At 41.2% G+C, this 16,978-nt stretch overlaps 1 protein-coding gene across 1 annotated transcript in view; it reads left to right on the top strand.

Annotated features, from left to right (window-relative positions):
- The window catches only part of CSMD2 (CUB and Sushi multiple domains 2), a 1,088,526-nt gene that overhangs the window by 927,421 nt on the left and 144,127 nt on the right, over positions 1-16,978 (top strand). Inside the window, exon 29 of the mRNA XM_044285154.1 lies at positions 6,702-6,889. Coding sequence (XP_044141089.1) covers positions 6,702-6,889 — 188 coding nt within the window. The remainder of the gene's footprint in view (positions 1-6,701; positions 6,890-16,978) is intronic.

Here is a 16,978-nt window from a genome sequence, read left to right as displayed (position 1 = left end):
AGCACCATTTTCAATGTTAACATATAGACATTTGTTTTGTGGTCTAAAAAAGTTTCAAGTCATGGCAACTGCAACATTTTCTGCGACATTTGGTTAAATATTTGCCATTTCAGGATCCTCACCACTTTTCACAGGGGTCTAAGTTTAAGAGCTAAAAGTGAGAGTAAACCTGGGTTATGGCACATTTACTATGTAAGTCTATTGTAAAAGTCACAAAAAAGTTGCAAACTGCGCCAGACAACCCCCTAGTGTACTTTTACACCTAATGGTGTACACTATATGGACATCATGCCTGATATATTATTAAGGAGCACCAGTTCATACATTTGGTGCAGGCACCCAAAGCAAAGCTAGGCTTAAAACTGACGTAGAAACAAACTTAAATGATAAATGACCACCATAATCTACATAAAGAGTTAACTACTTTATACAATCCATAACTTAGTCCTGTGGTATTAAAGTCCAGGGCTACCATCACAATTTTGCTGGCTTTGAAACAGTCAACAAGCTTGCTATTAGTACAACAGTTTAGCTGATTAAATCCTCCCAAAATAATATAAATTACTGGAGCAAGCCAGTACGGAATCTATATATAAACTTCCTTTTGTATGTATATTACTTCTATATCTATAGTTTGAAACAGTATCCAAAGACAGAAAGTAGCTTTAACTCCTGCATTTTGTCATGTAGCAGTCATGGCAATTCAGTTGTACTACCTATATCAAACTATCAAAACTGCATTATTTTATATTTACATCTATGCAACTGTGTGAGTGCTCATTTTTCTGCAGGACGATCAGATTTTCTGTGATTTTGGAGGGTGTATATCTTTTTATTCAATTTTTGGGGGGAGGTGAAGCACTAAAAAGCAGCATATGAAATACTTAGATTTTTTTCTTCCATTACTGCATTCAACGTATGGGATAAATAAATAATATTTTAATAGTTTGGGCACTTTTGGATGCAGCGCTGCCTATGATCTTTATTATTTATTGTTTATTTTTATTATGGGAAAATTGAGTTATTTGAATTTTTATAATTATTTTAAATTTTTAAAACATTTTTCTTATTTTTACACTTTTTAAACGTTTCCCTAGGGAATTTGAACATCCCTTCATCAGATCACTTCTTTCATAGATTGTAGTGAATTATCATTTCAGTCTAAGGGAATTGCACTATGTTTCCTATAGAGCCCTGCCACAAGGAGGATCTGCATAGGAACATAGCTATAGCCACCTGAAGAACTGAGGCTGTCACAATGTGTGAATTGCTCCCCTGTATTGGGGACCTATTGTGGCCCTGGGAGTGCAGATGCCGTAGTCACAATTAGCCATGGCATCTGAGGGGTACACTTGAAGTATCTTATACCAATTTTTGGAATAAATTGTAGCACATTTGGCTGGAAGTGGAGGCTCCAACCCTCCACTAAGCCGCAGCCCTTGTCTTACCAATTTAGAAAAGTGGCAAGAACCTCAAACAGTCACAAATTATGGCAAGTATAGTACTTCTTAACACCACAAAATCTGTACCATAGAACCACACAGTTCCCTATAACAGATTCAGTCTCACAGTGCCCATCCATAGAACTACCCGCATAATGGTCAGAGGTTGCCCGGCATGGTATCGCAAGCCACATGTTGCCCATTCAGTAGGAAGTTCACCTCTGAAGTAGCTATGTCACCAAGACCAAGGATGTGCTAGTGATGGTCACTGTGGGAGATTTATCAAACTCATGTAAAGAAGAACTGGCTTAGTTACCCATAGCAACCAATCAGATTCCACTGTTCATTTTTCAGAACTCCTTTGGAATCTGATTTTACCAGTTTGATAAATCTCTCCCCCCTATCTTTTTTATAACTATGTTCTAAACCCCTAAACTATGCTTCTTGCTTTTTATATGAAATAATTTCTATCAAGAACCCTTCTGAGTCGCCAGTACAATTGAGAAGTAATTGGAAAGGGTGATTTGCGAAAGTTGCATCTCACTAATACAGATCAGGCAACTAGAGAACACTTACAGCGGAAATGTTGTCTCCCATAGCAGGAACATTGATTGTTTTGGCCCGAGGATGGGATTAATGTTGAAAACACACTTGAATTGGGAATAGAATAAAATATCTCTCTTTTGTATTTTCTGATTTTAGGAACTCCAGAAATGGTTTCTACAATAATTTGCTACTATCTTTCAGCTCCCAACGATCTCTAATTAGCAAAGCCTCTCTGATACCTTGTATCAGTCATGTTCTGAGCTGCACACTAGCAATAGAAATGCCTTTAATGTATCTTGCTAATGTCTTCTTTGCCATTAAGTGTTGGACAGGACTTGTTAATGAAGTCATTTGCTTTTATAAGGTGGAAAAAAGATCGCCAGTGATAATAAGGTCCCTAGGGGACAGACACATATATCTGGGCATCTATTAGATTTTCAACTTGTAGTGGCTTGGGAACTTGTGATGTGTTGCATGACAAATTAAGAAATTCTAGGTTGCTCCAGATATAGGGAGGTCATGGACTTTTTTCATACATTTGGAGAGGGTATTTCTAATTAACTCTGCAGAACCTTCTTATTTTACTAGTCTGTTCAGGAAGCCCAAAGGGACACTCCCTTGTGCATTGTGGTTTTTCATCTCATCTGTCACTGGGTGAAAATAGTAAATCAGTTGATCTAGACAAAAATGTTCTAAACAAAACCAATTACAATAAGCATATACAGACCATTGTGTTGATACCGTCACATAAATTCATTCAAACTAGGGCAGAACAGTTTTATATTAAACTAGACATTTATAACAAAGTTGAATTCCCATGTGCTTAAATATCTTGTAAAACACCATCTAAGAAGAACCTCAGTCATATGTTCCTAAGACAAAGAATTAGTCTAAAAAATTACCATATTACAACTAAAGCTTACAAAATTTTTTTAAACAAAAGAAAGAGATGTTTTTCTGAATGTCATTTTTTTTAGGTCACTCTATGGCTCTCTAACTTCCTCCTTTGTTTGAAATTTTGGCACAGCAAATGGTCTCACTTAATGTTCTCAGTAAGACCATTTACTGCGGCCAGAGAAGGCCCCCCTATAGGGATTCAATTAGAGCATCACACATTACACTAAATGCAATGCTTTTCTATAGGCATCTTTATCTAGTTCTATTAAGAGAATAATGGTGCTGCCATACTGTTATCCCAATTCTTCATTTACCATTATTAAGGAGGATTACTCTTCAGTTAATATCACCTCACAGCAACAGTAACCTTACAATTACCTATCTATAAAGGAGTTTATCTCTCCTTTCTACAGAAGGCTTATATTTTGCATTTCATTTTCAATAGTATAAAATACTGGAATATGCTAAAAGATGACCCCTATCTCAAAGAAAGTATTCCATTTAGACCTCAGATTAACTTTAGGAGAGCAAGGTCTTTGAAGAACATGCTAGAACCAAATAAACTGAAAAAGAAGGTGACCCTTTCAACAACTTTTGCAAGAAGCTACCCCGACCGTGTGGGCAACTACAAATGTAGTCACGCCCAATGCAAGTTCTGCACTAGTATTTAAAACCGTACTAGAACCTTTAGGAGTAATGTAACAGGAGAAGAGTTCCCCATAAAGAGCTATATGAACTGCTCATCTTCATATATTGTCTATCTCGCTGAATATGGATGCGGCCTACAATATGTGGGTCGCACCATTCAGTCTCAATAAACGTCTAAATAAACATAGGTGGAACATCACATGTGGCTTCTTGAAGCACAGTGTCTCCTGTCATTTTCTCTCTACCCATGACAAGGACCCCTCCAAACTTACGATCATACCGATTGAACACATAACCAACACTTGCTCTGATAGATTCAGAACACTACAAAAGAGAGAGATGTTCTGGATTTTAAGACTACAGACCCTTGAACCATATGGTCTAAATGAGAGTTTGGAGAGTAAATGCTTCTAACACATCCACTAAATCTTTGAAATATCGACCCTCCAAGCGTTATCTATAACCTTCTTCCCTACATTCCCCTCAGGACACTGGACATAGGTTAACCTGCCCCCCCCCCCTTCCCACCCCAATGGGATTCTATACGAATTCCCGCAGGTACCACTAACTATAGCCAAACCCCCCATACTCTGCTCTACAGTATTACAAACTGGATTCCAAAAAAGTTGGGACACTAAACAAATTGTGAATAAAAACTGAATGCAATGATGTGGAGATGGCAAATGTCAATATTTTATTTGTAAAAGAACGCAGATGACACATCAAACGTTTAATCAGAGTAAATGTATCATTTTAAAGGAAAAATGCTTTGATTCAAATTTTCACGGTGTCAACAAATCCCCAAAAAGTTGGGACAAGTAGCAATAAGAGGCTGGAAAAGGTAAATTTGAGCATAACGAAGAGCTGGAAGACCAATTAACACTAATTAGGTCAATTGGCAACATGATTGGGTATAAAAAGAGCTTCTCAGAGTGGCAGTGTCTCTCAGAAGCCAAGATGGGTAGAGGATCACCAATTCCCACGATGTTGCACAGAAAGATAGTGGAACAATATCAGAAAGGTGTTACCCAGCGAAAAATTGCAAAGACTTTGCATCTATCATCATCAACTGTGCATAACATCATCCGAATATTCAGAGAATCTGGAACAATCTCTGTGCGTAAGGGTCAAGGCCGTAAAACCATACTGGATGCCTGTGATCTCCAGGCCCTTAAACGACACTGCACCACAAACAGGAATGCTACTGTAAAGGAAATCACAGAATGGGCTCAGGAATACTTCCAGAAACCATTGTCAGTGAACACAATCCACCGTGCCATCCGCCGTTGCCAGCTGAAACTCTACAGTGCAAAGAAGAAGCCATTTCTTATCAAGATCCACAAGCTCAGGCATTTTCACTGGGCCAGGGATAATTTAAAATGGAGTGTGGCAAAATGGAAGACTGTTCTGTGGTCAGACGAGTCACGATTCGAAGTTCTTTTTGGAAATCTGGGACGCCATGTCATCCGGACCAAAGAGGACAAGGACAACCCAAGTTGTTATCAACGCTCAGTTCAGAAGCCTGCATCTCTGATGGTATGGGGTTGCATGAGTGCGTGTAGCATGGGCAGCTTACATGTCTGGAAAGGCACCATCAATGCAGAAAAATATATTCAGGTTCTAGAACAACATATGCTCCCATCCAGACGTCATCTCTTTCAGGGAAGACCCTGCATTTTTCAACAAGATAATGCCAGACCACATTCTGCATCAATCACAACATCATGGCTGCATAGGAGAAGGATCCGGGTACTGAAATGGCCAGTCTGCAGTCCAGATCTTTCACCTATAAAGAACATTTGGTGCATCATAAAGAGGAAGGTGAAACAAAGAAGGCCCAAGACGATTGAACAGTTAGAGGCCTGTATTAGACAAGAATGGGAGAGCATTCCTATTTCTAAACTTGAGAAACTGGTCTCCTCGGTCCCCAGACATCTGTTGAGTGTTGTAAGAAGAAGGGGAGATGCCACACAGTGGTGAAAATGGCCTTGTCCCAACTTTTTGGGGATTTGTTGACACCATGAAATTCTGATTTAACATATTTTTCCCTTAAAATGGTACATTTTCTCAGTTTAAACTTTTGTTCCGTGATTTATGTTCTATTCTGAATAAAATATTAGAAGTTGGCACCTCCACATCATTGCATTCAGTTTTTATTCATGATTTTTGGAATCCGGTTTGTAGTTTAAATAATTTAATAGAAAAGAATACCGTAAGAGAAATGGTGATGGTTGTGTCTGACTCATGTGAAGCCCATATTATCCGGCATTGAGTGATGGTGTTCCTCAAAAGAGTCACCAACCTTTTCCTATGCCAGTCCAGTATGCACATTTCTTAATGATGAGCATATAAAAGCAGCCCTTCTCATCATTTGAAAGTGGCAGCTAATTATTCATTCCCTCTGGAAGCCAATGGACATCTATGTAATGCTGATCAACACCTGATCAAGGGCATTTTGGGGGACGTTATATAACCCTTTTAGGTCCCCCTAGGGGATTTGAACATGCGATCATCTGATTGCTTCTCCCATAGACTGCAATGATTTAACATTGCAGTCTATAGACAGCGCTCCATAGAAACTTTGCTACAGCAAGTCTCAGATCCTTCAGAAGGCCAAGGCTGCCATAACAACTGAAGGACTCTCTGTGCAGGGGAGCTGATCAGGTGCCTGAAGCACTGTGCTCCCCGGATTTCACTGAACAGATGCTGTGGTCACAATTGACCATGACATCTGAGGAGCAGACACCCATGCCTCTGGGTGTCTGCTATGTAAAACAGGAAACACCCGCTGGCTACAGTGCCACTTATCTTCTGAGTGGGCATCACCCAGGGTTAAGCATTATTAACCTAAAAATCTGAAATTCCCAAATTAGATATTATTTAATAATTCAGGCTAGAATGGAGCAAGCAGAAGAAATATATTTGAATTTATCCTTTCTTAGTTGTTGGATATGGCAGAGTGTAAAAAAAATATCACACAATTGAAGGTTAAAAAAAGTTACTTTGTTGCCATCATTTTCTTTCCACTGTAAATGGGTTTTTGTAACAAGTTGTTAGGAATCAGTTTTACTCTTTGGCCACCATCCATTTGTTGAGAAAGCATAAAGCTGCACAGCTATCTGCTTTTGTCATTATTTTCACCATTTCTCTCTGTGTCTTTTATTCCAGCTTTAATCTTGAGCCTGGTTATGATTTTCTGCACATCTATGATGGCCCAGACTCGCTGAGCCCACTAATAGGAAGTTTTTATGGCTCCCAGCTTCCTGACAGGATAGAGAGCAGCAGCAACAATCTGTTCATCGCATTTCGCAGTGATGCTTCTGTGAGCAGTGGCGGCTTCGTCATTGATTACACAGGTATTTGAGAACATTCAATGTGAAATACTGTAAATGTAACATTCTCTTGTGCATGAAGAGGAATTGCTTATTTAACATTTTGTAGGAATATTACTTACATATGCCTGCTAACAAACCTATCTGGTCACCAGAAAATATAACCCACCAAGTTGCCCCCTTATGTAAAAGACTTTAGTATTAGCTGATGCAATCCTGATCTAATTTAGATTCTGGTTTTGGACCACTTCTATGAGTCAGAGAGTCACATTTCCATGTAGAGAGCAAACCAGTCAAGATTCGTTTCAGGGCCGGTTTTTGAACTTTTGAAAAAGTTTGGTTCGGACCCGAATTGGTTCGGGTTGAGCCGAAGTTGCTCCAATTCTCCTGAAAGTTGGTATATAACCCTCTCTAGCCTCCTTGTTAACTTGTTTATTTTTTATGAATTTTTTTCTCCTGCCTCCTTCCCAAGCTCTAGAACACGATGAAAGCAATAGTAAATTATGTTTGAGTGACTCTGACATACATAACTATGGGTAAACGCACATTTGATGGTGTTAATATACAGCGTGCTTAATATCACACCGCGCTGGCACATGTCTTATGCTTTTTCATATTCCAAAGCTTCCAAAAATTATCTCTTATCGGGGGCAGATGATGTTTAAACACACACACAGTGTTATGAGAAAAACTAATTGCATAAAAATGTTTTATTGGGGAATGTGATGGTTGGCAAGTAGCACTAGTGGCATGATCAGGCCACAGCAGCAGCCGTACAGAATGAGATGGTTGACAATGTGATGGTAGGTATGAAGATAGACAGACAGACAGCAAGAGTGGCAAGATGAGTCACCGGCAGCAAGGAGAAGTCTATTGATCGCATTCAGTGTGCCTGGACTGTGGAAAAATTTCGGTATCAATACACTAATCACATACATATGTCACCTCATGAAAACTTAACCCCCCCCCCCCAAACAAAAAGGTAAATTTCAACTGTGTTAACCACTCCCCAAAAATGTTAAAAATTTCAACCATGTAAAACCTCCTCCCATGCCCCCTGCAAAACAAATAGGCATTAGTGACATGATTAGATAAAATGTAGGTATTGATGCAGTAATCACGTATATTTTTGCTGTGTCTTAAAGATATCTAAACCTCCCTCTTCAAAAAAATAAAATTAAATGTTTACATTCCAACCGTGTGGAAAGTGAGTACACGGAAACTGACCCTCATGCATTAGTGGCATGATGCAGCCCCAGCATTGCCTGGACTGTGAGAAAATGTCGGTATTGATGTAGTAATGACGAAGAAATGTAGCACCCTCCTCCCCAAAATAATTTTTTAATTCAACCATGTGGAAAGTGAGTACACAAAAGCTGACCCTCAGTCATTAGTGGCTTGGTGCAGCATTGCCTGGACTGTGAGAAAATGTCGGTATTGATGCAGTTATTAAGTACATTTATGCTGCATCTTAAAGAAATCTAAACCTCCCTCTCCAAAAAAAATAATGTTTCCCTTTCAACCGTGTGGATAGTGAGTACACGGTAATTGACCCTCAGGCATTAGTTGTAGTGCCATAGCGCAGACTGGCCTGTGACAAAATGGTAGTATTGATACAGTGATCACGCATCACATGTATGCTGCACCATAAGAAAATGTAACCCCCTCCTAAAGAAATTTATACATTTCAACCATGTTAACCCCCTCAAAATGTTTACATTTCAACTGTGTGGAAAGTGAGTACACGGAAACAGACAATTGAGGCATTAGTGGCATGATGCAAGTCCCAGCATTGGACTGTGACAAAATGGTGGTATTGATGAAGTAATCACGTACATTTATGCTGCATCTTAAAGAAATTTAACTCTCCCCCGAAAAAAAAATTAAATTTCAATTGTGTTAAGCCCCCCAAAGAATGTTAAAATTTCAACCTCCCCCAAAAAATGTATCAACATTTTCAAAAAATGTTTTTGTTTGATTTAATTTAAACATTTTTTTTACATTCTTTTTTCAAATGTATTGGGCATCAGCTATCATTACACGGTAGGGTAAAATATATACGTAATGTAAAGCGACATTCACACAAACATATTTTGTTTCCGTGTTCGTTCCGTTTTTTTGTGGAAAGGATGCAGACCCATTCATTTCAATTGGTCCCCCAAAAATTCGGACAGCACACAGTGTGCTATCCACATCTGTATGTCCGTTCCGTAGCCCCGCAAAACAAATAAAAAAAAAACGTAGTCTTATTCTTGTCTGTTTTGGGGACAAGGATATGCATTATTACAATGGATCCACAAAAAACGGATGCCAGGTTGCGGAAGGCACACGGGCGGCTTCAGTTTTTTGTGGATCCGCGGTTTGTCCGCAAAAAATGGAACGGTCGTGTGCATGAGGTCTAAGATAGGAGGCCAGGACATCTTGATAGCAGACACCCTAGATGTCTTTGGTCATTTCTTTGTGGCTCTTCATCATCACTATCTGTAAACTGACTTCTTTAAATTTCCACCATGTAAACCCCCTCCCCCAAAAAACATTTTACATTTCAACCGTGTGGGGACTGAATACACGTAAACTTATGCAGCAGCTGTACAGAATGTGATACTAGGCAGACAGACAAGCAACAGTTTCAAAATAGGGCACCGCCAGCAAGGCGAGGTCTATACATCGGAATCAGTCTTCGGAGTGTGAAAATCCTCCTGAATCCAAGATTGGTTCATTTAGCCAAAATTGATCTTTTGGACACTGGCGGAGTACAACTTGATCTTTTTAGGGATGTCACCATGCCCGTGACAGCGCTGAAAACCCTCTTTGAGATAGAGTGTGATGTTCCATTTTGGGCCACTTCTCCAGTCTTCCTGCCCAGAAATCCATGCAGTCAGGGAACTGGGTAGGCGACAGAGACTGACCATAGTTTAAGTTGACAAAGGCTATCTCTAGCCGAAACGTTGCCGCAAAACATTTTGTATGCCTTGTTGTGAGGTGTGATCCTGAATAAAGAAGATTATTGGCGATACGCTGCTGTGGCCCTCCATTTCTTTTTACATGCCATTGGACCGCTTTGGATCTGCGATCCCCTGCCCAGCTGTTGCGTGTTCACCATTTTGCTGCTCTTTACAAGCCGTTTGTGTTGCTGCTCCTGAACAAACTTCTCCTCTCCATAGTTTAAGTAGGACTGAACGTGGGCATTAAGGCGGAGGCTATTGGCTTGCTGTCTGGCCTCTGCCTGGTACTACACATGGAAAAACTGCCCCATCATGATGAGGAGACTGAAATGGCGGCTGGTACTGCTGCTGCGGTTTCTGTTGCTTGTGGTGGGGGTGACTCTGCAGGGGGCAGATGGTGGCCTCCCTTTCAGACACGATGGTGGCAGGCTTCTGCTCGCTATAAACTAAGGCAAGCTGCGTACACAGTGTTTCTTGATAGTAACATATAATCTGTCCTCCCTTTCTGACAAAGGAAAGCATTCCCCCATTTTGCCTTTGTAGCAAGGGTCTAATAGCAAGACAAGCTAATTGCTGGTGGAGAAAAGTTTTATTGTGGTCAAACGTTCAATTATAGATGTCTCACTATGGAGCTGAGGACAAGGATACGTCTTAGCAGGAGAAGGTGATGATGATGACAAAGATACTGTACTGCTTGGGAATGTGGGTTGGCTACCACAAAGAAGACCAAGAGAAGAAAGACAGAGTTGTGCTGATTGGGAATGTTAGCCAATTGTATTTGCCAAAAGGATCTGGTGATGCCGCCTAATGTGATGCAATAGATCTCTGGTACCTATAATTGTAATTTGAATCCTGCAAATCTTGCACACCTCTGTGGTTTTGTGTGCACACCTTGTGGATAAAAAGCTCCATGCATTCACTGGGCTTAGCTCTGACACGTTTTAGGCCTAACCCAGCCACAGCATCAGCGGCATCGCCAAATCCCGAAGCAGATGTGGCTCTGGCTGTTCCTTGGAAGGTACATGGCCTCTGCTCTTTAATGCTGCTGCGACCGCCCTTCTTTATTGATAGCTATGCCCCCATCAAAAAATCCATAACTACACGTGCCACTGTTGCCACCATCGACACACATATGCATGGAGTCACTAGTCTCTTCCCCAACCTGCTGCTCAGGGCAGGCCAAAGGGTGAGGCCTCTCATACAAGCCATCAACAGGGAGACTCTCTTGACTATCTGCCGTAGGGTGTGGTGGGGTTTCTTGCCACTTCTTAGGGGAAAAAAAAGGCTACCCTCTAGGAAGGGGCAGTGAACACTGGGAGGACTCCACTGAAAGCCTTTTTTGGCACTGCAAAGAGGAGGGGCAAGAGGAACGCTGTGACCCTTAGCTCCACATCACAGTGTCGAACTCTGAGGTCACCTTTACATCATCCTGTTGTGACTGAGAGGAGGACTGATCTATCTAATCCACAATCTTAGCCTCTTTCTCCATAACTATATTGTATATTTCCGAACCCAGCAGGGACAACTGCAGCTTACTAATACTACTACTACTTCTGGCTGGATAGTTGGTGCTACTACTGCTGCCTTTCATTTGGAACCCTTCTGTAGCCTGGATATTTTTATGCCTCTCAGATAATGTGCATTACCCTGTGTATTGGTAAGTAATCACGTGTATATGCTGCTAGTTTGGATGTAATCAATGACTCCCCCTTCTCCCACCCAAAAAAATGTAAATGTATTAAAATTGTCTGAATATAGGTAAACTGATCTAGGCCTAGATACTTTTGTGTGCTGGCCTGTGTATTGGTGTTGATCACCTATATGCTGGTTTAATTAAATTGAACAAGTCACAAAATTAAAATTGTGACTATGTGGAAACTGAATATACATAAATGGATGATTGAGGCTTGAGGCTCAATTTCTCATTAATACACACCGGTAGATTGCTACTATACCTTGTGTCTTGTTGCAATTGCTTATATATGCTGGTTTAAATACATTTAACAATCCCCCAAAAATGTTAATTCCGACGATGTGGAAACTGAAAATACTGAGGCGTGACACTCAGTTTCAACTTAACACACAGGTAGATTGCTGCCACACCATGGGTATTGCTGCAGTAATCACATATATATGCTGCTTAATTAAATTGAAAGACTCCACCCAAAACATTTTTTATTGCGGCCGCATGGAAACTGAAATTAAATGAATGGACGATTAAGGCTTGACGGTCAATTTCAACTTAACACACACGGGTAGATTGCTGCCACACAGTGGGTATTGCTAAAGTAATCCTGTGCATATGCTGATTAATTAAATTGACACTTACCTCCCCAAAAAAAAATTATGCGACCATCTGCAAACTGAATAAATGGATGATTGAGGCATGATGCTCAATTTCAACTTAACACACAGAGGTAGATTGCTGCCACACCATGGGTATTGCTGCAGTAATCACATATATATGCTGCTTAATTAAATTTAAATCCCCCTAAAAAAAAATTACATTGCGACCATGTGGAAATGGAAAATACGTAAACGGACAATTGAGACTTGATGCTCAATTTCAACTTAATACACACAGGTAGATTGCTGCCATACCATGGGTATTGCTTCAGTAGTCAGATAGATAGATAGATAGATAGATAGATAGATAGATAGATAGACAGATAGATATAGATACTGCTTAATTATTGACCGCCCCCCCCCACCCCCCCCAAAAAAAAGTTTGCTCATCCTTATTGCCATGTAGTACCATATTTTACTTATCACTGGCCTCAGTCAGGGCCGTATTTAGAGTTCATGCTTCCCTAGACACTAAAGTTCATATAGTTAAGATCCATATGCAATTAGCAATCGCTCCCAAATCCCCTACACACTTAACTGAAAGCCACACTGCAAAAGTATCTACAAAACATCATGAACCAGATTATGCTAAAGCTGGTGTTTTCCATGACATTGTTACTTAAAACCCCACTGGAGTTAAGTGATTGAATTTAGGAAGGCGCACAACTCTTAATAAGTCTCTTTCAGAAGTCCATGCAACTAAATGTAAAGCTAAGCCAGCTATGGGCTGACACAATTATAATTTACACCTATTTACAGCCTAAACTATAACAAAATGTGTCAAGCTGTGCATGGCCATGGCCCTTCCTGCTAAGTATTGCCCATTTTCAGTAAAAGTGATCAGAGTGGTGTGAAAAGAGTTGCAAATTTTGGTGTACAACGAGGGTGTGCTAAAATTTGCAACATTTTACCATCTTTTTTTTGTGTAAAGCCATTGATATATTCCCCTCATTGTGTGAACCTAAAGTACTGTAATTATAGCCCTTTAATTTCAAATTGCTCTGTACTTTGGGTTTGCTTTGTTATATGCTTTCTCTGGTTTATGATGACACTATATGAGACCGATACAGTACTATGTGCTTCAGGCCATTTTTGAGGGACAAAACTCACATCGCCTAGTAGTTACTACAGTGTTTGAACATTTTCTGCCTTTATATTAGGAAGCACTTATTTAAATAATAAAACTGAGCAGTCAGCTGTAAACAGAATACAGTAAATCATGCTCTGACCTGTTTCCAAAGAAATACCACTCTCCAATAAGTGTCTATTCACCCTTCCATAATATTTCCACCCATAGACACTTGTGTAAACATCATTAGCAGCATCAGTATGAAAAAGATCTTCAGTATGGGTCAGGCTAAAGGCCTAACATTATTGCAGAGCTGACCACATATGTACCTACTGAGTGGGCAGCTAGGGCTGTCTGGTGGTGATGTGCAGTATGAATTTGCAGCAACATCTCATCTAACAGTGGGCCACCCATCCCAACCATTGTCAGATCAGATGCCACTGGGAAAGTGCCGCTGGCTGCTGTGGCACTAAAGGATTAACATGAAAGGTGTCACAGACAATGGGTGTAGACTCAATGTGCAAACTAACCAGTTTGGCTTTGGGCTAAACCTAAGGGCATTGTCCTGGTGGTTCGCTGTTATTCACCCTTTAACCCCTTTACTGGGATCTGGACTTTGCTGCAGGAAACCAAACAGGCCACTACCTCCTGGAATAGTCCTGGCATAGTTGGCTGCTGACCCACGGGGCTAGAGACACCTATGAGACACAGGCAAAAGCATAGACTAAACACAGTCAAGGCAGGCTGAGTACTTGCGTAGAACAAATAGCAGTTCCAAGATCAGGGCAGGCTGAGTTCAAGCTTAATTCAGGTCAGAGACTTCCTCATCTTCCGGCTCCTGCTCCTCGACAGCTTGATCAAAGACACGACGCAATGCACACTCCAGAAAGAAGACATAAGGTACGATGTCACTGATGGCGCCCTGGCAGCGACTGACCAGTTTGGTGATCTCATCAAATGGCCGCAGAAGTCTGCATGCGTCGTGCATGAGCAGCCATTGGCGCGGTGAAAAGAAACCAAGCTCCCCAGAACCTAACCTGCTGCAGAGTTCATACTGGTAGTCGTTAACGGCATGTTTCTGCTGGAGTAGCCTATCAAGCATATACAATGTGGAGTTCAAGCGTGTTGGGTAGTCACAAATCAGATGGGCAAGTGGTGTCGCCACTGAACGTCAGCAAGGCGAACCATGGCTTGACGGCCATCAGAAGGTTTACCCAGTGGGCAGTAAAATTTTGCTAGACCACGTGTCTGTGGTCAAATGTATATTGGCACCGACACTGTGTGCCAGAGATATATTAAATTGCCGCTGAACGTGGCCATATAGTTCAGGGATGCCCTTCTGGGAGAAATATTTCCTTCCGGGGACCTTCCATTGCGGTGTGGTAATGGCCACAAATTTTCCAAATAGGTATGAGCAGTCTGTACCTGATGAAGGGGTGTATTTTGCCCCAAAACGCGTTGTACTATCTGCTAAACCATTAAATCAAGTTTGTGTCGTCACCAAAGTCTGGTTCTTTGTGCTGTGGGATTCTCTCCGTTTGATTTGGATAAATTTACTAAAGGCCTCCGAGACCACCAATTTATATGGCAGTAGTTGGCGGGCTAGCAGTTCCAAAAAGACAGCGGTCAGCCGTTGGGCAAGAGGATTATCCGGCGTCATAATTTTTTTACGCTCAAACATTTGGCCCATGGAAGCTTGCCTTGTGCCAGATAAATGCAACAACGGCACGGTGGAAGGCGGAGTAGAGGACAAATGGGAGGGGAGAGGAGAAGGAGAAGAGGCAGGACGTGGAGTGCCGGGAGTGTGGCTTTGTGGGTTCTGATGGTGTTGCTCCCACTGTGCTTGGTGATGAGAGGCCAGGTGCCTTCTTAAGGCGGTCGTCCCTAGGTGAGTGTTGGGCTTACCGCGACTTATGTGTTGACAGCACAGGCTGCAGATGGCAAAATTATGATCAGCAGCTGACATGTTAAAAAGAGCCCACACTGCAGAGCCGTGTACGGAGTCATGGGAGTGCAAGATTTGTCCGTGCATTGTGGATGGCTTGCTCCAGATATATTTGCAGTCTGCTTTTTGCCTCCTGTGCACTGCGAATTCTGCCTGCGTCTCCTCCTTCTCCTCCCTATCTGCTGCTCCATCTCTCCCTCTGAACTCCCCTCCTCTTCATCTCTTATGGGCACACAAATGACATCCATCGAGACGTCATTATAGTCACCTTCACCACCACTGACATTAGAGATCTCACAGTAGGCAGCAACAGAGGGGGCCACCCTCCTTGGGCCGATCTGAGTTTAAACTGAGTTTATAATTGTGTTTAAACAATTATATCACACTTTCTGTAAATCCAATAAACTTCATTTCAATTCTCAAATATCACTGTGTGTGTCTCCTATATGATATATTTAACTGACATTTTTTATCATAACAACCAACGATTTATACAGGAAAATCATGACGATTGACAAGGTTGCCCAAACTTTCGCATCCCACTGTATATAGCACCCCTCAATCAGTATTTGTTGGAAACAGGAATATGGCACCCTTCAATCAGTATTTTGTGGAAGTAGGTGTATTGCACCCCTCAATCAGTATTTGGTAGAAGAAGGTATATAGCAATAGCACCCCTCAATCAGTATTTAGTGGAAGAAGGTATATGACACCCCTTAATCAGTATTTGCAAAAAATTATGTATTGCATCCCTCAATCAGTATTTGGTGGGAGAAGGTATATAGCAATAGCACCCCTCAATCAGTATTTAGTTGAAGAAGGTATAGGGCACCCCTCAATCAGTATTTGGCAGAAACAGGTAAATAGCACCCCTCAATCAGTATTTGGAGGAAACAGGTATATGGCACCCCTCAATCAGTATTTGGCAGAAACAGATATATAGCACCCCTCAATCAATATTTTGAGGAAACAGGTATATGGCACCCCTCAATCAGTATTTGGCGGAAACAGGTATATGGCACCCCTCAATTAGTATTTTGTGGAAACAGGTATATAGCACCTCTCAATCAGTATTTGGAGGAAACAGGTATATAGCACCCCTCAATCAATATTTTGAGGAAACAGGTATATGGCACCCCTCAATCAGTATTTGGCGGAAACAGGTATATGGCTCCCCTCAATCAGTATTTTGTGGAAGCAGGTGTATTGCACCCCTCAATCAGTATTTTGTGGAAACAGGTATATAGCACCCCTCAATCAGTATTTGACGGAAATTGGTAAATAGTTCCCCTCAATCAATATTTGTCAGAAACAGGTTTATAGCACCCCTCAATCAGTATTTGGAGGAAACAGGTATATAGCACCCCTCAATCAGTATTTTATGGAAGAAGGTATATGGCACCCCTCAATCAGGATTTGGCAGAAACAGGTATATAGCACCCCTCAATCAGGATTTTGTGGAAGAAGGTATATCACAGCCCTCAACCAGTTTAAATTGGGGCAACAGGTATATCACACCCGTTGCAATTAGTTACTCCAATAGAGTTTTTTCCCTTTATCTACAGTAGCTGCGGTATTGCAGCAGAATCGCACACAACTGCTGCACAATACAAATACACTATAATATAATTTCTATGTCAGAAAGTATATTATAAGTATATCACACACCTCTATATCATACCTATCGATAGCACACCAATACCAGTCGTTGAAAGGACTTTTCGGCCCTATTAGCTAGCGTTTGTTGTCCCTAACTGTCCTTGCAACCTCTCCCTACACTAGCAAAAGACATAATGTAAAATGGCTGC

The sequence above is a fragment of the Bufo gargarizans genome, chromosome 3 (genome assembly GCF_014858855.1).
Source record: "Bufo gargarizans isolate SCDJY-AF-19 chromosome 3, ASM1485885v1, whole genome shotgun sequence".
In the NCBI taxonomy this organism is placed as follows: Eukaryota; Metazoa; Chordata; class Amphibia; order Anura; family Bufonidae; genus Bufo; species Bufo gargarizans.
The sequence above is the reverse complement of the archived record's forward strand: the minus strand, read 5'-3'. Positions and strand labels throughout refer to the sequence as shown.